We start from the raw sequence: 24,608 nt of genomic DNA on the forward strand, positions 1-24,608 counted from the left end.
ATATATATTGTAAAGAAAGTTTAGTATCATAGTTCATCATGTCTTCCACCTTTAGTGGGCTTGATCAATCTTCCAATCAGAAGGATGCTGTTAGTTTTATTGTCCATAACTAAGAAAATAAAAGGGTGGTCGGCATAGAAAAGCCTGGGAGATCGCATTTCCTCCTCTGTACGTTTATCATGGTCAAATGGTTTGCCTTCAGTGTCCCACTCAATGGCTGTTGCATGAAGGTGATTTGACAGGTGCAAGTCCTTTTTGCCAGTGATACCAGAGAAATCTGCCTTGCCCTTGTCCACTGCTTCTGTCAGACCAAGCTCCTGAAGGTGTTTCTGTAGGTCAGAAAGACAGGGAAAAAAAGTAAGAAACACAAATACCCAGAGCCGACCAGTAACAAAAATGATATACCATGAAAGACAACATAGCTATGAAAAGCTCTCTCTCTCTCTCTCTCTCTCTCTCTCTGTCCTCTTTCATTCATAGTAGCCCTTCTCCAACATGCTGTCTGTAAGTTTTTTCAAACAATCTTCCTTGCAGAAATGCTATAACTAGTCTAAATGCTCATGATAAATAAAGGGTCACTAATGCAGTTAATCCAAGAACAATGTGTAGCATAACTTGCCAGGCCAAAAGAAACGACAGTACACCGCAGCTGCTTCATGGGATAATGGATATCAGTACCTGTAGCAGATGTGCACAAGTAGCATGCTGTGTTACACACAATTATGACTAATGTCAATAACACATTTGTGTCAAACAGAACCTCATAGCACTGAAACACACAGCATGTCTGCTACTACACAATAAACATATTCTGTAAATCTGTTATGGTGCAGTTTATTTTGTGACATCTGTAGGCAGCTGTTCTCACATGCAGAAATAAGTTTATATAACAGCCAAATATTCCTAAATGATACTGTACTACAAAAAGGGCTTCTACAAATTATGTTAACTTTAAGTCGCAGAACAACAGCTGTTGAAAACAAACTACATAATATGCAACACTCTACTATATACACAAATTCGATTACTTTGTCATTATATACCTCTGGATAATGGTATAAGACTATGGGTTAACTGATAAACCATACATTTCACACAAGAAAGCTTTACAGGGTACACAGACAAAGTCCTGAGTTTAATCAGCAGCTCTGGCATTGAAGAGTTGTCAGGAGAGGGTGAGAGTGAGTTGTAGATGACAAGTTTCCCATCTTGGGAGATGAAATTAGTGGGCCTGGTCCATCCAGTGCCACCAAACAAGTATAGGCTCATCTGTCACCCAGTCGAGGTGGTGACTGGGCCTACCAAGCTGATGATATTACCCTTCAATATCAGTGTGTGGAAGCACACACACACAACAGAAGGCATTGTAGACTACTGTGGTGGCACAAGTGCTCACTTCAGAAATTGGGGCGGGGGTTTAAAGTCTTAAGCAAATCTGATGGATGTCTGACAGGCAGCCTCTATGGTTGGTCCTTTATTTGCAAGAAGTACTAAGACAGAATACCGATCTCACCTGAGGGAAATAGACTCTCAGGAAAGCTGATGGTCGGCAGGTATTACAAACCAAAAAAAAAATGGTTAAGCTATGAGCTATACTGCATTTACTTTCATTTGGGGAAAAAAAGATTTGATGACATTGCTTTTAGCACTTAAAACTTAGAAAGACCATCTGTGTTTTAGGGAAAGATGTCTAAATCAGTGGTCCATCTGCAGCTGCAAACACAGCTGACCTCAGATTACTAAATGAAGTCAGCTCTTTGTTACGCACACATCAATTTTATTTGAAGCTTTGTTTACACCAAAGCTTTTAGGTTATTACTATTTGCAATATTTAACATTGTTGTAGTACAATTGCAATTATGCTTTCAAATTGCAAAGCCAACAACACTGTTAAGTAATTTTATGATATAAGAAAGGTGTTTGACAAAGAAGCAGCTTTCACCACTGATAACCTCTAACCTCACCCTAGACCATTAACAGAATGCACCACAGAACATTGTCTGAAGCATCTTCACGGCTTTAAATGCTGTACTACACTTTGCACTGTCACACAAAAACAAGTGTGGCGAGTGAAGTGTCTAACAGCTTTTAAATCTGTTCATTCAGAGGAATGCTCACTTCCATCCACTGTCTGTGTGGCAGCATTAAGTATGTTACAGCTTTCAAATGCTGAAAATATCTGGTGTGACAAAATGTTTGGGTTGGGGTAAAGCAAAAAAAAAAAGGGCATTTAAAAATATTATATAATATTTTTATTTATTTTATTTTGAGAATACATGACCACATTTTTTTTACACCTAAACAGAAATACCCTTACTTTTCTTGATGTGTCATGAAATCTTTTACAACTTAATATATCACCAAATTAGGTAACATGGCCCACAACTCTTACTGATTTTGCAGCACATCCCCTAAATTTACAGAACATGCCTGATCTTGCTGCATATATTTTTGCTCTTTCCCTCAAATTTTTTGTCTTTCTGGCAAATCACTGAGGATTACTGTCAGACAGTGACAGAAATTAGTGTTTTATGTATTTTATTGTTCAGAAAATGAACACTGATGCACATGTTGTTCTGTTAACTTTTTAAGTGAAACAGTATAATATTTAAAGATAGTCCCTCACTCTTGAGCAAAGAAGTTGACTTAAGGTTAACATTTCATCCAAAGGATGGGACAGTCAGGGGTACAGCAACCCCATATGCTGTACTTCTATCCCAGGTCAGGAAAATAATCCAACTGCCTGCTGTAGGAATAGAACTTAGTCTTCTGATCTTTCAGCATCAAAAGTGAGCATGCTACCAGCTGAGCCACAGACACCGATAATATCATGATAATAATAATTAAGCAATTGGGTTACTAATCATTCCATTAAAAATATCTAGAATATATGACTATTCCAATGGATCCTGCACAGGATTTAAACAGTGATCTGGGTACCAGACAAATGTATTTAATACAGATAGGCATAAGTAACGCTGTTTCCTTGGGATGAGTGGAAAGGATTACATACTATTATCTTTCCTCTTAATAAAGATTAGGAGGCTTAACCCTAATTGTAACAATGGAGAAGGACAGATCCCACTACAAAGAAGTCACACTCAGGAACATATCATCTAGCCAATGCTTGCAAACTTAGACCACTGCACATCTGCAGCTCTGAGATGGGTAACAAATAGTGGAAAGGGACAGCAAGATATTTAAAAAAATGTTTCCCCATACAGTAGAATGCCCTGGATCCTGGTTACTCTATTATCCAGCCCATGTTCTTTAGAAAAATGAATGCCCCACACAGAGAAAATAGAAGCCTCACAATATAAAGTTACTTAGGGGCAAATGATCCAAAAACTACATTACAGAGATATGATACTCTGGGCTTCCCTGTATTTTTCTTCATTATTCTGATATGAAACATGTAGATCCCCATGTACCTGTCATGAACACATGATTTTATTGTTTATTTAACTGAGGTAGAACATTGATTCAAATAGACATGTTTTGGTTTCAGAATGGAAAATAAAAGAGAAATAACAAGGACATTTTATAAGTGATTACAATGTTCCAACAACAAAGCAGTCTTGAAACAGATGTTAATAGAAAAGCAAGAGACACTGGGCACCTTATGATGTGCCTTAAGGTTTTTCTTTGGGGATATATATATATATATATATATATGTGTGTGTGTGTGTGTGTGTGTGTGTGTGCAATACTTACATACTTTTGTAGTTTACAGATTTTTCTAAATTGGTTGAAGGCAGATATAAAATTAAAGACATGGAGAAAAACAAAACAAGAAGTTGAAGAAGGACAAAATCTTGACAGTGAGGAAAATAAAGTAGGTTAGTGAAAGAAGTTGATGATTAGGTAGACAGTGGGCAAGATGTAAAGAAGAAAAATGATGGAGGGCCTGGCTATAGGGTTTATTTCATATTTAGAAGGAACAAGGTGTATGGTTTGCATAATCTAAGACTTAATTTGTTTGAAATGTTTGGGGAATATCAAGATGGCACTGTTCTCTCTGCTGAAGGGGGACAGAAAAACTTTGCAAATCCTACATTTATGCCTCATAACTGAGGAGCAACACCACACAAACAGCCTGAATATGGAAGTATTTTTTTCTTAATGCAGAGCAGCCTTACCTGGAGATCATGGCTGACATCCACACTAACTTTGGGCAGTGAAATGGCAACAGCCCTCTTCTTCAGCTTGCCGATCCAGCTGTGGATTTGCTCCTTGGTCAGCATCTTCTCCAGCCTGTCAAGTGGCTCAATGTGATTGGGCATGATAAGGATCATACTGGCATGATTGTGTGCTAGTGGCATTTCCACGATTTGCAGTTTGTTTACCTCATCTTCGTAGTACTGATAAAGACCTGCAAGACAATGCACAGTCAAGGCATTATATGCGACAACACCCTTACCTTCACTACCAAACACAAGATCACAAAAGGAAGAACATTTGTTCTAGTAGTGCACCGAAGGCTACAAACAACATGCTAAAAATATATATCACATGTTGAAGCCAGCCTGTAGAACTCTTATTTTGTTCCGGCTACTATTTTTCAATCATTTTACTGAACAGTCCATATGTCATTTAATGTCCACATTTGCCAGCATCCCCACCCATTTACATCTGCTTTCTACAAGTCTTATGCATCACATTCCCCGGCACCTCCCTCTCCTCTTCCTACACTTTTCATGGACTGATTAGAACAATTCCTCAAAAGTGGCAGATTAGTAATTCTCTCGCCAAGGTGGTTTATTTTGTGTCTATTTTGACTCCTACAGAGTAAGAAGACAGTCAAAAAAGGAAGACATGCAGCATTCAATGGTCACTCTTCTTTGTGAAGCAGAGGGTTGGAGCAGTGGAAGGAAAAAGAAGTAAAAGTTCTAATACCTCAGTAGCCTTCAAATTCAGGAAGATGCAAGGTTTACTCTGCACATTTCACTGGCTTCTGAAAAGACAGCATGAAACAAGAATTTCTGATTCCTGCAGATGTTTCTGGAAACTTAACCCACATGTTAATCCAGAATGAATCCACTGTCATACATGTTATAAGGCATCATCTACTTGACGACCCCAGCTAGCACAGTCATACAAGGTGCACTGAAAAACAAGAACTCTGTATAGTGCTGAAGAAATATCTAAATACAGTTACCGTCACATTACAGTCTGTCACACTACTAACACTGAAGCATAAGAATCAGATACAATAATCAATAGATCACAGAGTAGCAGGTATTAATACAGGAATCTGGGACCACATACAGATACAGTGATACCATCACACCATGGAAACAATACATCGATACAACATTAACAAGAAACAGGCATAATGGAGGCCACAAAACAGACACAGTGACAGTGCAGAGATTTGTAACAGAAAGACCGCACTAAAAAAGACAAAGTGACTGCAAGGGGAAATGGGGAATACAAGAGACAGAAGGCTACAATGAGATCAACAAGAAGAAGATCAGAGATGCAGAAGTAAAGCAGGGGGGAAAAATCAAAATCAAAGGAGAAGCACTTGAAAGGAGGTGCAGAAGCAATGATGGTACCAACTGGAGGCAAAAGTATAGAAAGTAGACTCAAGACTTCAATGTAATATCAACAGCTAACTTGATATCACAAAATAGTGTTTTATCACAAAAGGAAATGCATTTTAGACTCAAAATAATATTTTTAGAAACATAGCCTTTTATGAGCATTTTATTGAAGACTTTCTTTTGGAAAATCTGCAATAAATAACAGTATATTGTTTTTAAGATTTCATGCTATTTTTGACAAAAGTGAAATTCAGTTTTAATGTTTGATACTACATTGAAGAAGATGCTTGAGTCTACAATATTCAGAAAAATCTATACATGTAAAGTCATTATTACAGTCAAAATGCAAAACACACCCATTCAACTGAATGGCTGTAAGGGATAGTTTATTCCAATTTCTCAGTTAACCTCAATGATATGGTTTATGAGAGAGACAACTGATGATATATGTGGAAATGCTTAACAGCAAAAGTTTAAAAGTTACAAGAAATCCTACCTATTGCTGATGAGGTTGAAAACAAAAATGCTAAATGTTTACCTGTTTTAAGAGATAGTGGTGGATACATGCCTGACATTAAAAATATTCTTCTTAATGTTTTGAAAATGCTAATGTGCAGCAGTGATGTCATCACAACAGTAGGTAACATGCTTACATTTATTTGCAAGAAAAGAACTAATATGAAGGCAGTTTTTGGAAAATGGTACAGATGTGAGACCTATTCTAGTAGGAGTGGCACATGCATGTGTGGTATGTACTGTTAGTGTAGGCCTATACATACCTCTCAACTTCTTTGGTCATGAATTTGGGACAAAAGTAAGAGAACAAAAGCCCATAAGCAGGGAGAATCATTAAATATCACTGTAATTCACATAATTAGTTAAAAGAACAGGTTTTGTACTAACATGCATTTTTTTGAACAATAGGAAATATGAAACTTTTAATTTTGGCAATAACAACTGACTGTAATCCTCAGTAATTTAGCAAAAAGTCAAAAAATTACAGGGACAGAGCAAAACCAGGGAAAGAAGGGGCACCTGGCTGGTATCTCTCTCTCTCTCTCTATATATATATATATATATATATATAATATAAATAATAGAGCTACTACTCGTGAACCTTAAACATCTACAGAAAATGAGTTTAACAATAGGTATACAGTGTACAACAATGGCATAGTATATATTAATTCATACCGGCAATTGTAGAGAAGCACCAAGTAACAAAAAGCATGCAAATGGAGCAGGATACAAAAATAAATAAAATGTATTAAGTGCTTTCATCAAATATTAGGATTGACTTCTTCAGAATGCCCGACAGTCAGAAAGACCATCCTTTTATACATAAAACAATTAAGTCATTAACTGAATAAAATTGAATAATTAAACATAGAAATGTTTAAAGACATAGACTCCCTTATTTTCTAAATTGTTTCTTTTTCAATAAAATAAGCCATTACTTAGTACCACTGTAAGAAATATACATGGTAAATGTACACCCTGACATTAAATTACAAAAAATGCCAGCTGGTGGATATAACAGAATACTATATACTACTAGTAGAGAAAATATAAGCATAATATATATGAGTCAGTGCGACAATAAACATGTACAATAAAAAACCCAAATGTCTTGAAACAAGCAATAACTAATATCAGTGTAAAAAACTGCTATAAAATCTTACATGAAAAACAAGGTCATAGTGTACACCTCATTAAAATAAAAAGTCAGCTTTAAGTTTTAAGTAACTGATGAGGGACATCATGTCGTTCAAACCTGGGCTAGTTTTAGCATTAACTATAAGTTGCCACACAAGTTCTCTAAATTCAAGGAACCAGTCACTGGGTCCCCCTCTCTCATCCATTACTACCCTTTCCAGTATAATAAACTTGAAATTGTTGTTTGGAAATGTATTAATGTGCTTTGCCAGGGCATTTTTGATGTTGCCTTTGGTTATATCATAGGTATGCTGATAAACACGTGTCCTAAAGGCATTTTTGGTCTTGCCAATATAAAACCCAGGACACGCCTGGCATGTGGCAACATACACTACTTGATTGCTCACACAATTACAGTTCTGGTTAACTTTTACCCATCCATAACCTTTAATAAAGACTCTGTCGCTCTCTAACATGTGTTTACATTGAGTGCAGTGTCCACATTTTGTCATTTTCCAAATACCAGGTTTAGTGTTCTTACCACTGGACTCCAAAAGGTTTTTAATGCTGGAATCCTTTTTGTATACTATAACAGGGGAGTCACCCACCTTTCCTCCTATGGTCTCATCGCTCATAAGAATGAACCAGTTTCTCACCAATATGCCCTGTATCAGTGGGAATTTTAAGTTGTACGTGAGAATAAGTCCATGTTGAAATGGGGCAGTTGTCGAAACCCTACTTTCTGAAGGTGCACAGAGTCTGGAGATGTCCAAACCCAACAGTGGATAGAAATAACCTTCCACTCTCTTTTTGGATACTTCTTCAAGTAATGGTTTCACAAATTCTTCAGGGTACCCTCTGTTGACTAACATACCCAATAAAACATCCCTTTCCTTATAAAAGTCATCAATTCTGCTGATCATGTGGACCAATCTCACCCCTTGTCCTTTTATTAAGGATATTTTTGGTGGAGGGGATGTCCGCTGTCAAAATGAAGAAGGGTGTTCGAGTATGTGGGTTTCCTGAAGATGTTTGAATAAAACTGATTGTTCTCCAGATCCTTGGAAATCTGTATATCCAGGTAACTGATGGATTCCATATGAGTTACCATGGTAAACTCCAGGGAGGTAGTACTGGAGTTGAGAAACAGTAGGAATTCAGACAACTGCTCCTGGTCCCCCCTCCAGAAAAATAAGAATGTCATCTAGATACCGCCCATAGAAACAACAGTATGTCATCCATTCAGATGTAAAAACTTGGGACAATTCCCATTGTGTCAGGACAATATTAGCAAAAACTGGTGCACAGGCCGCCCCCATAGCTATACCTGATTTTTGCTTAAAAAGATGTCCCTCAGATATCAGGAAACTGTTTTCCAGGACTAATTCCATTAATGTCCTAAGTATAAGAATCCTGGTATGGGAGAATGTAGTCTGTTGGCACAAAAAATCATAGAACACTTCAATGCCCTCCGAATGTGGGATGACATTGAATAAATCTTTAATGTCAATGGTTGTAAAAATGATATTGCTGTCAAAAAATTCTTGCTTGTTTTTTTTTTTGAGGCAGTCCCAAGGGTCTTTTATAATGTGAGAAAATGAACTCAAGACAGTTTTTTAACTTATGGTCCAAAAATTTGGCAATACTAATAGTTTTGGAACCTTTCGCGTTCACTATGGGCCTTAATAGTGGGTAGGAGATGTTCTTGTGAATTTGTGGGATCCGGGGATGTTTCTGTGTGCAAAAAACAGTTCTTCTTCAGATATCTGATTGTTAAGAAATAAATCAGAAAGCACCATGTCTACATGAAGATGTTCTAGCATACAGTCAATGTACCTTTCATGACTCTGTCAGGTTTCATGACTCTAATCTGTCTATTGTTAGAAATGCTGTCAAGAAGGATAGTCTCCTCCTTAGTTAAATTGTACAGTTTACTGTTGTCTTTCACCCTGTTTAAATCCCTGATTTTCTTAGTGCAAATGCCTTGGAACAGTTGTAAAGTGGGATGCAATGGGGGTTGTAAGTACTTGTTTTTTTGCATCCAACTGGTAACTGATAACTGTTCCCAGTTTCACTTACATTGACACTCAGGTTCAGTTTTCTAGTATAAAGCATGACGTCTAGGAGTGTTTTTTTTCCATGCTGAATTTTTTGTAGGGTACAAAATTTAACACTTTCTGAAACAGGTTCGCCCAATCTTTTGTAACTTCTATGTTGCTTAAATTATACATTTTGAAGTCCTGATGGTCATTGGATATAATGGAAATCTCACTATTGCTATCTAAAACTTGCCCTGTCTTGTCTGTTGCCCTCTCCCCCTCCCAGAAAAATTCTGGGGTAAATGGTGTTGGTCCCCCTGGTAACCCACACTGGATTGTCTCCTGTGGGTGTAACCTTGTTTCTGGATCCTCTCTGATCTCCTTAGGGGTTGACCTAAAGGGATGGGTCCTGGTTGGTTGTCTTCACTGGGTTGCAAGTCATCAGTTAGTTCATCAAAGGCATCATTATTAACATTGCTATACATTTGTACATTGTTGGTGTTTCCACTACTACCTAATGGGTAGGCAACACCTGCTTCATAGACTTTGGCATCTCTGTCTAATTTTTTACTCTTTTTGACCTTAATTTTCTCAATAATCTTATCTATGTTAATGAACACAGCATTATGCTCCTTGTATTTGTTACAAAAATCAATGTCATTTTTTAACAAAGCATCTAATTTACTCAGAGTTTTGCAACAGTTCAAATTTCTTATCATTGTCCCTTATTAAAACTTGTAGTAACTCACATCCTTGTCGATTAAATAGTGTAACCAAGTCTTTATGCAGTTCAGAGCCATTTAAAATCCCATTAGGGAAACGCCAGTACCTTAACCCTTTGGGAACTTGTTCCCTTTCAAGCATTTCCTAAGGTACTGGTTTTCTATTTGTAATTTCTTCATTTTTAAACTGTCCTTTTCAAGGTTGTTTCAAATGGAACTTACAGTACCTTGGTTGAGGTTTCTGGTGTTCGTATGGTGAAACCCAGTCTTGTCTCTATTAATCCACTTGGTTAAATTGAAATCACTGCTTGTGTTTAACCGAGGACCCAAATTGTCATGTCTTTGGCTCTGCATTCCTGTGGTTGTGTTTGAAGCGGAAGTCCCAGGTATTGCAACATCATTGGTGTTCTGGGCAGTCCTGTTGCCTTTACATTTTGGGCTGCCTTGCCCTGGTTGTATGCTAAAAAGGGAGTCTTGTGATGAGGAAGTAAAAGTCAATGAACGGCGGTTAATATATTAATTCATGTTTGTGCTGAGACAGCTACTGTTTAGGGAAAAAACACAGGAGGCCGTCAGAGCATTATCTAAGAACCCTAAACATTACTCCATGAATGTATTTATATTACTAGACCACAGGACAGTAAAAGTGCACTATATAACCACAGTATAATATGCACCAATTTAATTTTTTTTGTGGCTGATTGTGTTAAACTGGACATAGGTAGTGGAGAAATTTAATAAGACATTTATAATGTAAAGCACTTAAGCAGCAACTGTTGCCCTACGTGTCAATGATCTCTTAAAAGTATTTTGACGTCAAGACATTTAAGATGATGCTCTTCTTGAGTGGCCTCAGTGGTGCAACGGTTCACACTGTCGCCTCACAGCAAGAGGTTCTCCCATTCAATTCTCGGCTGGAATGCCTTCTGTGTGGAGTCTGTATGCCCCCCTCATGGTCGAGTAAAGTATAAAGACATGCAGGTAGGTGCGTGTGTGAATGGGTGTGCCTTCCATGAAGGTTGGGAGTCAGGCTGGCAACTCGGCACCGTACAAAATCCACTACCAATCATTAGCGGACCGGAATTCCGCTGTGGCGACCCCTAACTGGGAAAAGCCGAAAGACATTACTTTTGCTCTTCTTCAAGTGACCCTCACTTTGCACCTTTCTTCATGCTGATAATGGTAGGCATAGCTCTCAACTGTCTAGATTTTCACAGAATGTCCAGATTTTTGCCTTATATTTTTGGTCTGTTGCTCATAGAATTTCTGTTTTCTGGCAAATCAGTGAGGACTGAATTCACTAAATAATGACAGATGTTTGAGTTTCAGACATCATATTCTTCAGAAAATGCATGGCAAAAGAAAACCTTTTATTCTAGCAACGTTCTGAATTTGTAAGAGCAATGTTTAAAATTTGTCTCCCCCCCTGCCCATTATTTTTACCTTTATCCAGATTTCTTGTGCCAACAGGTTGAGAGTTATGACTGCAGATCACCAGTATTTAAAACTGATGGAATTTGTTTTAATTTAGAAAGTATTTTATTGGCTATTTCTGTATTATGTGTCTTTTGTGGAATTTATTTAAAATAAATTCATTGAATGCATGCATTATTTTGTAGAAATCACAATATTTGCATAAGAAACAAAAGGGTTTAACATTTTGCTTTATTAAAGAGTCTGCTGTTCATTCTAGTAACAGTTTTGCTTTTTCTTTGATTTTTTTTGTACACAGGTAAATTGATGGCCTAAAATAGACCCCAATGGTAATCCACATTTGAAGGTACTAGCAATAAATGTGGCGCTATCAGTTTCTACTTGAAATGGTCTACCAGTCAGTCTAAAATCCAAAGTCTAACAGCTGGAAGAATCTGAGCACATTTAAGGTATCTATTATAGTTAGATAAGGGATGTATCAATACATTAAATAAATCTAAGTAGATCATGTCAGTGGGGAGTCCCTCAGCAGTTGATTCAGTGATGTGAAAACAAAACAGTGCAATACTAGTTAATATATGACCTAGAATTAGTAAAGCCATGCTGATATAGCCTTTAAATGTGTGCACTTAAACTTGCCTATCACTGATGTTAAGCTAAAAAGCCAGTAGCTTACATTCAGGTCCTTCTCACATTCCAGTGGACAATGACAAACTTACAGTTCGAGTTCTCATTGACCAACTAAGTCTTTTGATTTAATAAATGACTCAGTCCTTCTATTAACTGGCAACAGTGACAATGCTATTAGATGGTTTAAATATCACCACATGGTCATTTCTGTGACAATATTAGTTCCTCACTATCTAACTACTCAACTTCCCCCCATCAGAGCTCCCTAAAGGTTGACTGTAGCCCCCTTCTTTAATCACGTTTCATTACCCAACTCCCTGTAGACCTGTGCAAACTACTTTTGACTCTGTACATGGAAGACTTGATTATTTACAAGTCCAACCCCTCCCCACCCATCATAAAGAAACAACTAGATCACTGCCTCCATCATCTATCCTCTTGGCTTGAAAAACTATAGCCAATATTAAACACAAAGAAAACCAAAGCTGTATTCTTTAGTATTTCTAAAAAGATTAGTTCTGTACCAGAAAATGTCCAGTTAACTCACAGGATGTGTATTATCTAAGAAACCCGACTTTCAGTTCCCACTTAGACCAGACAAAAGATAAAAACAGATTGCTACTCTGGGCTAGAAAAACAGCAACTTCCTATCTGCATGGTTGAGATGCAAACAGGAAAGATATATGCTTACCATAACTAGAGTATGGCCTTCCCATAATTACTGCTGCTTCTAAACTCAGCAAAAATTGCCTCCCTATAAATTTCCTTCAGTACAATGTGCCATTTAATTTCCCTGACCAAGAACACATCTAGTAAGTCGGAAGATAACTGGCTACCACTTCAACATGGACATTAACTAATATTTGGCTCCCTTCTACTCAAACTACTTAAACTAGATTATTTCCATTCCTTGTTGGCAGACTAATTTTCCTGCAAGCTCATTACTAGTTGTAATCCGTTTCTGTCCTGTCCCCCTCTTTATATTATTCACACAACACACTTCTGCTCTCACATTTTTCCATACTATCTGTCTGTTTCCCAAGTAATGGTAAAACTTGCCAGCTTTAAGTGAAAAAAAAAAAAAATCTCCTACTCTGAATTTAGGTCCCTTTTAAAGCTTCACTTTATAGACTATGTGAAGTACAAATGCTTTCTGCAAAACCATCAAGACTAATGTATTTTCATTTACGTAAAGCTCCACTTCATCCTTTTAATTGTTAAATAACAAAACTACTACTTGCCAGCCTCTTCTCTCACGTTCAACATCTCTCCTCTACTTAATTTCCTCCTCCTCCTCACTTACTCCTCTCTTGTAAGTGGTTATCTTTTTTAAATCACCCCAATTTTTCTTTCTCTGTCCATCAAATTCTACTGCCCTCTTCAAAAATACATTAATTTAAATATAAAAGCTTATATATTGTTACTACATACAATTCTTTACCAATGTATTGTAAAAAATCTGTTATTTTGTACTGCACTTAAAATTTATTACTTTTGGATAAATATTGTGTAATTCTCTACTTATTGTATAAACATAGAAACTGAACAAAACAACTGTTTCTGTTTATCTTACTATTTCTGACAGTATACTCCCAGGTTGGGACTCAAAATGGTCCAATGAGATCAGTGGCCTATTTAAAAAAAAAAAATTCAAATAGAACAAAATTATGACATGCAAGCAGACAAAAGAGGAGGTGGTAAAAATAAATTAAGAAGACTGAAGCCTGTCTCCATGGTGCAGAAGGTACAACCCTGACTATGACACAGCCAACCAGAGTCTGAGTAGTGGTTTGGATGCTGGAAGAAATGGTAAAGGCAGGATGGGAGTGTCTGGAGTACACTGTCCCACCCATCCTATGTGAAACCGGTAGTCCCCATATGCTGATCCAAAAACCAACAAATTGAAGCTTGCAAACAATGCAGTGGTATACAACCTGGGAACACTGGCTTGGTACTACCAAGTTGGTGACACTAACCTTCATTAGCGTATGAAGCATATACATGCACCAGGGGAAGTAACAGCAGGATTCTTATTGATAGTGCTCATGTCAGCCACCCAGGGATGGAGTTAAGGCCATTAGAAATGCCCTCATAGCCTGGCCTGCACTGGTAAATGCACTTGGGGGCACAGACAACCTCCACAGGTGCCTATATGATAGCCTCAGCAATCTACTCTTTCATCTAGGCTGGGAGTACTCAGTATGGGGTGAGAATGGGCGCAGGATTTATGGGAGGAGGTTTAATGATTGGCAGTTATGCAGGGAAAAGAAGAATACACAAAACAATGAAAGTAAGGAGACAACAGATTGCAAAGCACAGTGACAGGAAAAGCCAATGCAGTTGGTGGCACTGCAAAAGTAAAGAAATCACAGAGAAAAAAAGTCAAATGACAGCAAGAGGACACATAAATGGAGTTCCAGCAAGACCATAAAGAGTCTGGACAGCAAAAGTAATACTGACAAAGGGAATCAAGTGAAATAAAACTAGGGACAACCCAAAGAAGAATAAAGATGCTTAGCAAGGTGAGTAACAGAAGGTGGGAAAGCAAATTTTGCAAGATCTCAGGTAAGAAGACCCAGTGGTATCAAGAAGATCACAATAAACGCCAGAGTGAGTGTATGGAGAAAGAGAGGGAGGCCAAAGGGACCACACAAAGTGTGGAAAATTAAGGAGACTACAGAGTAACGAGACTACACAAATGGAAGCACGGAGATAGTAAGGAGGCCAAAATAAGGTGCAGTGACAGTAAGAAGATCACAGAAAATGTGTTATACTAAAAGTAAGGCAACCCAAAGCAATGTAATAAAACTAAAGTTCCCATAAAAAGGGTGAAGCAACAGCATTAAAATGACATACAGATCAAAGTAAAATAAGGAAGAACTAGAGCTGATAACTGATCTCAAAAGGACCCACTTCTGGTGTGCAGCAAATAATGCATACAAGTTTCAGTGACATATGAAACAAATAAACCAACAATATAAGGAAATACACAGTGAAACACAGACAGAGCTCAGGATATACTTAAATACATTTTGTAAGGATTACTCACCTGTACGATGCATCATGGGTACAGAAACTGTGTGAGCCCTGGAAACTAGGAAGCCTCTTTTGTCTACCATCTGGTGATGAAATCTTTCATCCCAGTGAGCTGTAAGGAAAAATGCATAAGGTTAGATAAGTAATTGAATATTCATTATATACTAAGATGTTCACAACTATACTGTTGTGACTTGAGTTGATGAAATGTAACTGAATAAAATGAGAACAAGCTGAATATTGTGATAGCACCCCCTTATCCTAATGTATATGCTGCTGGGAGGACAGAGAAGCATTTAAGTGTTAATGTACAAGAACAAAGAAAATATATTAATTTGCAAGGCATCTTGATCACAGTTGAATAGTTATTGAAATTTACAAGTACACTGCCTGACAATCTGATAATGAAAAGTCCCTTAAAAATATAAGATCCTAATGTCACTGAAAGATGGAAGTAGACAATCATGTCTGAATACAGGTGACAATAAAAAAAAAGAGACCCTCTTCAGTCAGTGAGGTTAATTTTACTTCACTTATCAGGAGTTCAAAGTGAATGCAGTGTTCTTCTAATACAAACAAAAATATTCATGATGATTGCCATTTAGAGACATAACCAGGCATGTGCCAATTATGGCACAGCATATACATTTTATGCTTCATTTACAAAGTATTATGACCAAGTAACCAAGGCTGCATTCTGAAAGGCAGAATGTATTTTAGTGTACAGGTCCAAAAATCCTGGCTACAGTCCTGTACCCTCACTATAGAATTAAGACTCTTAAACACTAAATCCCTCAGTTTTCCCTACAGTCAAATACTGAATATTCAATTGCACAGAAGGCAGACACAATGCATAACCTACAAATTTAATGCATTTAAAGTGGGAAAGTGTAATGTACTGACAATCCTGGAAGCTGATGCTATGCTATTCCCTTAAAGATGCAGTCAGTGTGGATGAACTACTGAGTATTCTAGAATGCTCTAAAACTGTCCTTACAAATTGCATTTACCCATGAACTCGTGACCAGGGTTATGGTCAAACAGATTTCAAGAAGGATCAGTTCTTTTAATCCCAGTTAATAAACAAATAATTAAAATGTAGTTGTATATTATTAAGTTACAAAGAAAAAAACATGCATTGTTTCCAAGCACTGACCAATATTAAATTGCAGAAAACATGACAAAACTTACGCTTGAAGTACATGGCATTGATGAAGAGTGCACCATCTGTGCTGGGAATCTCTTTGGTGACCTCGGCAAGTTTGCCTTGAGTGGTTTTGGATGCCCATTCATTAATAGACTGGACGGCACTCCTTTTATCCCGAAAGTTGACCTTGGAGTGGTCATGCATGTAGTGTGTCTTGCTCTTCTGCACAAAGTCATCTCTGAAGCTGACAGAGGCTGGCCCATACAGGCGGCTTCCTATCTTCCAGGTGGTATTGCGCGCTGTTTCATTGCTAACCTCTCCTAATAGCTCTGAGAAGGCTGGGTGGAGCTTATCATCCTGGATTGGAATATTGAGGAGAGACTTGACTTGACGAGCAGTAGTCTCTCCTGCTCCCATGGACATAACTCCAAGGGAAGAGGCCACAACCACAGGAGAAAAGAGAATGTTCTCAGACTGAAGCTGTGGATCCTTCACCATTGTCTTGTAAAGGTTGATTGCCAAGTTTACAGTACTGTCTGCTAAAGCTGGAGCAAGGTCCTTCAGGATCACTGGTTCTCCTGCCACAAATGCAACTAGAATGCACAAAGCTGCAAGCTTCAGGGCCATTATGTCTTCTAGCCAAAGTTACCCTATAGAACTGGAAGAACACAAACAAAATAAGATTAAGAACTGGAAGTACATCCGCCAATGGTACAGCTATAGAAAATATATCTAAATTATTCAGCCAATGCATATTCTGAAATCCCACTTTACCAAAGACTTTACATAATCAATACAGGTACAGCTAATAAATTGACCACAGATGATTCAAGTCAACTTGTGCCTATGAGTAGACAGATGGAGTCCTGATTATGGCCCTGTGACATATATTTGGATAGTGTCTCTGGCTCTTGAATGAACAGGCATGAAGGATGAATTTGCCCATCCTGCGGGAGGATGCACATGCTGGGTAACATTCTCACACTTGATCCCTGCTGGAAGCTGGGAACAGAAGGTGGGGACAGGACTGTGACTACAGCATCATGGAGGTGGAACAATATGCCAGATAACCTGTCGCATGCTTTCTCCTGTGAAAGGACAGTTGCACGTGCAGAGGGCAGGACCTTGGCAGCAAAAACACTCATTGGCAACAGTGTGACACTGCCCTGTACCTCCCAAACAACCAAAATTTTGTAGAATGTTTAGATTTTTGCCTCAAGCTTTGATCTGTTCACACAGTGGAACAGGAGTGAAAAACATTAAAAGTTGTATGCTCTTTTCAAGGGCTGGAATAGTACTGTACCCCATGCAAGTCTATGCAGCATTTTTTCCAATAAGACTATCTTTTTAATCATCTATCAATTTTGAACCTGCAGCCATTACTTAAAATAGTTTAAGTCGCTACCTTAAAGGAGCACTGTTAGGGAAAGTATTCCACAATCCCTTTCTCAATAAAAAATGTAGAAATTAACCTGATCCTAGGAGTCCAGGTGAGTAAAATCAGTCATGAAAAGCTGATGCCAGTTTACTGAGGAAAGGTGTGCTAACAAGTACTACTATTAATATGGTGTGCAATGCACTATTATATGGTATCTGCTTATTTTACCTGCAGATTCTGACTGCTAATTACTACTAAACTGGTGGGACCAAACCTTGGAATTCAAGCGGCAAATTCACCTAAGCAGCCATGTTACACTTTACACTCCAAAGCATGTCAACTGTGATGCTTAGCACTGGAACATTATTGCACAGTAAGCCAGAAACAGCTTTTTATGAATTTTAACATCAGAGTAGCTTAGATGTCTTTCAGCATAAAGTTAGGCCCCACTTTTACCTAAAAAAATGTATCAATTAAAAATAGCGTTGACGTCATGTAATAAAGAAATAACCCCCAGACCCTGGCACGTGATTCTGGAATTGGGTGCTCTCCCCAGGTAAATGTCTTAGAAAACATACTTGTACAAAGGGCAGTAAAAGCAGAAACCTAGAAGGAACCATGTGAATGAGATTACAGACCCCGATGCAATTCCTTTTTAAGATTTTTCTCCTGAATTAAAATAAGATGCTTTAGTAAAGAAGTGCTCTCTGTGTCCAGCACAGGGTAGTGGGGGTAGGTAACAGTAAGACTGTTGCTTTTACTAACACTTTGCCTTAAATGGTGACTACACTGCAGGACTGACCGTTTTTCAATGGATATCTCTGAGGACTATGCAACCCAACTGATACTGGAGCTCACAATGTTACCCCCTTCCCATGATGGCAACTGTGGTGTGGTACACAAAGCCTTCCTACACATAAGGACTGTGCTGTGTATCACAACCTTCACTGCAGAGCTGCTATACTCTTTTGGAAGAAACCTGCTACTGACAGGCTGCCATTCTTTAACAAAGTGCCAGTGCTACACCTCTACCAATAAAGACACCATGCTACTTGGCTAATTATATAAGATGGTGTGAAGGCTGCCAGCCTAGCTAGATAGAATTTTGGAGATAATCCTGTCATCAGTAAATATTAATGTAAACCACAGGCTTGTTGTCTTAAATGGTAAAAACAGTGTTACATGTGGAACTGAAAAAAATGTAACAGTGCACTCTACTGACCAAGTAAAGCATGTTGTGACCCTTTGATCTAAACACGGCTCAGGCCAGTCTAGATGAAGAAATTCTTGCTATTGTTGTAAGGCCAGAGTTAATGGCCAGAATTTGCATGCATAAATGTCCTTTATTGCTCTGGTTTCTGCCCAGAGGTGAAGAATGTAAATGTAGTTTCTGTTAGCCTGGGAACCCAGGAAAGTGTGAAAAATTATGTAATGTGAACCAGGAATGTGATTCTAAAAACAGAGAGAATCAGAGAGCATTAAGCATTTTTGTCTTGACCATCCAACTCAGCACTGTCTTGCTCTATATGTAAGTTTATCTTAGACTTGTGTTTTCTCTTAGAAATAGCTAGAAACTAGAAAGATTAGACTAAGTGTTTTTCTGTGATGTCAGAACTGCACTGCTGAATTATTTTAGGTATTTCTCTGTGATCTCTGAACTCTTGACTAGCAATGTGTAGTACAAAGTATTGTCTTGTGTTTTGACTATTTGTTATTAAATATTTTTAAACCCTTTCAACTGTGGCTGTTTTTGTAGAGATAATTTAAGCTCTTTACAGTACGTGCATGCCTTTGGTAAAACTGTACAAAGCCACTCCAATAGATTTAGCCCTGGGCTATACTACCAATTGGATAATAATATTGCACAGTAATAATTGGACACCTTTTTAAGGGCCTTTGAGTAGCTGATAAATATTAGTGGGTGGTGGCAGCTGGTACTACTGTATAGTCTGGGAAAAAGGAGCACAGCTGGAGAACCTGTGCCAGTCTTTCCCAGGAATGTCTGTGTGGTTGTATAAACGCTTCTCAATGTGTGTGTGTGTGTGTGTGTGTGTGTGTGTGTGTGTGTGTGTGTGTGTGTGTGTTTGTCAGCTACCTGGGCAGGGACAAGAAGCACTGGCTCGACAGAGAGAATGTTGGAGGTTTTAGCTTGCCCGCTAGGCTGAGATCTGGACCCTATAGCTGTGCCAGTGGGGAGTCTTATTGGGGACCTGGAGAGCGAGGGAGCGACCAGCCTTGGACTAACTGTGATCTCTGTGTGCTCTTAAGGGAAATTGCACTTTACTCTGTGTATTTGTTATCCTTTCATCCTATATGAGACGCCCCTCACTGGTGTTAGTGGTGAGGATTGAGGCTCCTTGATTGCTGGGCCAGGGCACGGGCGTCACAGATGGCATATTAATAAATGCCCTGCTTTCGTTTGCTGTACTACAACATTTTCTTTGTACATCTCACTACTAAGGAATGCAGTTAAGCAAAATGCTCTAATAATAAAAAAGTTTTCCAGCAGGGCTATGGCCATGAAGTGGTAAACAACACAGCTAAATTTACCAATCCCCCTGTATCTGCATACTATAAAATGGAAAAGTGCATTTAGTTAATCTCTCCTCAAAGTGCTGCATTTGAGAAGAAAAGAAAAACACACGTTTCAGTGGTGCAACATGCATGTGTTTTTTCTTGTATTCTGCCCCTGAAACAGTCCGCTGACTAGTACTTTATACAGTAAAAGCAGTACCCATTGCACTGCAGTTGATGACACTATCACCCATCTATAGATATCATGAAATTCCTCACTGACACTTCTTCTTCTTTCGGCTTTTCCCGGTTAGGGGTCGCCACAGCAGATCACCTGTCCGCTCATGATTGGCAGTGGAGTTTTACAGTGTCAAGTTGCCAGCCCAGCACCCAACCTTCCACAGAAGGCACACACACACACACACACGCACTCACACCTAGGCCAATTTAGATTGTCCAATCCACCTGCAGCATGTCTTTGGGATGTGGGAGGAAACTGGAGCATCCGGAGGAAACCCACGCGACCACAGGGAGGACATGCAGACTCCGCACAGAAGGCACCCCAGCCGAGGATCGAACGTGAGAACCTCTTGCTGTGAGGCGATAATGCTAACCACTGCACCACCGTGGCCACCCCAAATTTCTCACTGGCACTACAATGGCAAAATAGCTGCAACTGCATAAATCATACAGAGCCACTTACAAACATGCACTGTTGCACACTGAACTACCTGCCTTTGATAACACTGTGTGGACCATTGTGTTTCAGCAACTGTGTATATATATATATATATATATATATATATATATATACATACATACATATATATATATATATATATATACATACATACATATATATATTTTTGTATAGCATGATGGAGAAAATAGTTTTAATGTGGGTGTTAAAACAATTTAATGACTACAGCCCACCTGCTTTAGTCAGTACTCTCCAAACACAGATATTCACTGTGCATGATTTTTTTTTAACTGTGTGAAATGCACAATTTTCCTTGTGAGAAAGGGGCTTAGAGATTGTCCTAAAGTGAGGACTACATACTTAATCATATTGTGTATGGTGGCTACATACAAAACTTTTACCTCAGTTAAACTGTATATCCATTTAAAAGGACAGGTGGACAGCTGTGGGTAACTGTGTATTGGGCTTTGTTAGTGTCTGTGTGTGTGAAAATGATGGCACCTCCGGAAGGCTTGCCCACTGGGTACACCCCTAACAAACAGGATGACGAGGCTGAGTCTGATTGAAGGAGGATTGAAGGCCAACAATCACTGGGACATAAAGCATAAAGAAAAAATACACCACAGTTAATTAATGTTTTGCACTGAGTGGGAGTTAAAACCCTCCCATTAAAAAGCACACAAGTGAAACAAAATTAACTGCTAACAGCTAGTCCTCTATAGTTCTGAGTACATTACAGTTAACCAAGTTTTGCAAAGCCTTAGGGTTAAGGGCAGCCACATTCCTCCCATAATGATATGTAAACTGGAAAAAATAAAAGTTTCTTCATATTTCACTGGCATAAAGAATCACTCTCAGCCTCTGTCTTTCGGCTTTTCTGGTTAGGGGTCGCCACAGCGGAACTCTGGTCCGATAATGATTGGCAGTGAATTTTTGCGATGTCTAGTTGCCAGCCTGGCGCCCATCCTTCAAGGAAAGCACACCGACTCACGCACGCACCTACCTGCATGTCTTTTAAAGTGAATTTGACCACGGGGAGGACATGCGGACTCTGCAAAGAAGGCACTTCAGCCGAGAATCGAACCAGAGAGCCTCTTGCTGTGAGGCGACATTCCTAACCGCGGCTTAAAAACTCACTCTCATGCTAATTCTAAAAATTCCAAACACACTACAGTTTATGCTTTTCACAGACGTGGGGGTCAGGATGCAGCTCCCCTTTCAAATACTGGAAAAAAAAAACTTCACTGACCATCAATACCCTCTTAACTGGAACAAGACATAGTTTCAAACACTTAATTTATGTATAAGACTAAAACATGCCCAAAGATGGACATGATATCAGGGGAGCAAGCAAGTAATGTAAACAACTGCCAAAACAGCAGTGTCCTTCATAATCGTAACAGGAAACACATCTCTGTAACACAAAACTACACCAAAGAAAGAAAGCAGAGCTATGACAAAAAACACGCTCACACACATTGAAGGACGAAGATGCACAAAGGCAGATAGCACAGTTTAAAAAGTGCAAGGAGCCAGTTAAGTGCTAAACTGCAAAGTTTGTGCTATCAGACTTAACAAAGACAGAAGAATTTTCACAGTTATGTCCTCACCAGGATTGAATGCTATCATCATGAATGTTCTCTTTACAGGTATGGTATTTCTGTACATTTTTGCTGAGGATGGAGGTGGCAGTCCATCCCACAAAGAAATGCACTTTAACATCTTCTTCAGATTAAACACACACTCTTAAGCATCAGGATGTTGGGTTTATAACTTAAGAAATATATGGAAAATATGTTACATGATGGGAGGTTTAAGGAAAAGAAGCAATAAATTCCAAAATACAGAGCAGTACTGGAGAAGCATAGGGTTAAGATGAGTATTTATTTCAGTTTTAAAATGTGTTATACTTTTGAAAAAAAAAATAACAACATGCTTTGACAGGCACATTACATTATAAATACTACAAAAACAAAACAAATCTACACAAAAAACAACTATGCCAAGTCACAGTCATAACGTGGGCATACAGCTGTAGGACTCTGTGACCTCGTTAGTGACAATCGCCAGGTGGGGCTTGCTACTGCACACCCCTAATAATGCCTTAAGCTGAAAAGTTTGAGACTTCGGTTTGATTCCCAATCAACGCCACCTGCCTAATGAATGTTACTGACAAAAATAAAAGCATAATAATTAAAAAAACAACTTAACTTTCTTCTGCTCTTAGTTCCAACCTAAAATGGCAACACTGGCGAGTCCCTTAACACTACAACACCAGCTGTTCTAAAAATAAGTGAAAAGCTTCTTGTTAATGGAAAAAATTGAAGCGAGAAGAATGACAAGAAAAGACAGACCTATAATGACGATGGCAAAAGAGATGAAAAAGGATATGTCATGTTGAGTTTTATAGAAGGCATGCGACTCACTTGAAAGAAAGAAAACATATGGTACATGTGGAAAAGAGAAAAACTGATGAGGCAGTGTCACAGCAAGAAACATGAGAGGAAATGCAATAAAAATACTGAGAGGTTCAGACTAGACAAGAAGAGGGAAAAATGCATGGGCTATACACAAGAAAGCTAGTTATGGAGATGAGCATATAGCCATCACATGAAGCAAAGGACGGTTAATAAACCACATGAAGTTCTGATGAGAGTGACAGCAAGGAATATGCTAATACAGAATACCATAAATGTAGACCTGCTATGGGGAAGCAAAGTGAAAATCCTTTTCTCTTTGTCATAGTTAATTCAACAGTTCATTAAAAACAATGAAAAATGGGTCTGTGTGCTAAGCATAAAAAAGCAGTTCTGGCATGTCAAAAGGTTGAAATTAAACAGACGTACATCATCTGAGCACATTGATCAGCAGAATTGCACTGCTTCTTTTAAGGAGTTATGATCATCTTACCTTTGGGGCTCGTGCAATCTTCTGCCACAGAAAGCTTTTTTTCTAGCAAGTCAGATTTAGCTGTTTACAATGCTGTCTTGATGTCTTCTGATTCTGCTTTCAGTGCCTTCTTTTCTTGTAGCTGGCTGAGTGACGTACGTCGCTGCTTTGTTTTCTTCCGCTGACTCCCAGATGTCACTATACTCAGGATGCAGTAGCTCTGTAAGGGTTAGGCTCTGGGGTCTTATTTTATAGCCTACTTTTAGAAGTTTCTAGAAAGAAGTATAGGAACTATGAGACTCTGTCTTTGCCAAGCTGGCAAAAGAAACTGTATCCACTAACTAGACGCCACTCCCACTGCTGTTCAGAAGAAGGGAGGGAAACCATCCATCCCTGCATCTGTCTACTTGTTGTAACTAGTAGAAAAAACAGATTTTTTTTAATTTTTTTAAGGGGGAGAGGATTGTGGAGGTGGGATTGCATCAGTTTAGGAGTTATTCAAGCCAAAATTAGCAGAATATTGCATCAGCTGAGCAGACTCTGATGTAAATTAATACAATGCTTAGCCTGCATTTTAGAAGTCGTGGGTGTTTTGCACAGAACATATTCAATTCCGCTGAGAATGTCCTAATCTTTTGGAGCTGCTAAGTAGTGGGATGTTGGGTTAGCTGAAGTTCTGCAGTAACTTTAGCAATTTACTTGCATCACAGCACTGCACTGCATAGTAAGCATTTCTTACAGGGACATTAACATGGATCTCAAGAATTTCTGTAGGTCGGATATTTACAGCAGTGACCAATCAGGGCAAGTAGGCTGAAGGCCAGACTTAAAAAGGAACCCTTGCAGACGACAATGAAAGCTGTTACCTGCTCTTCCATTCCCCTTTTCAGCAGCTGTTCTAATCAAAAGGCATGTGA

At 38.6% G+C, this 24,608-nt stretch overlaps 1 protein-coding gene across 1 annotated transcript; it reads right to left on the reverse strand.

The window, feature by feature from the left end:
- Nucleotides 1-24,102, reverse strand: LOC122789914 (serpin H1-like). The gene is made up of 5 exons (XM_044057369.1): nt 23,713-24,102; nt 16,255-16,868; nt 15,077-15,175; nt 4,140-4,372; nt 1-329 (listed from the first exon to the last, which is right to left on the reverse strand). Exons 2-5 carry the CDS (start codon nt 16,835-16,837, stop codon nt 27-29), a joined length of 1,218 nt encoding a protein of 405 aa, XP_043913304.1. The 5' UTR covers nt 16,838-16,868; nt 23,713-24,102; the 3' UTR covers nt 1-26.
- Nucleotides 24,103-24,608: the final 506 nt, after the last annotated feature.

Source organism: Protopterus annectens, chromosome 15.part0 (genome assembly GCF_019279795.1).
Source record: "Protopterus annectens isolate FY-2018-M chromosome 15.part0, PAN1.0, whole genome shotgun sequence".
In the NCBI taxonomy this organism is placed as follows: domain Eukaryota; kingdom Metazoa; phylum Chordata; order Ceratodontiformes; family Protopteridae; genus Protopterus; species Protopterus annectens.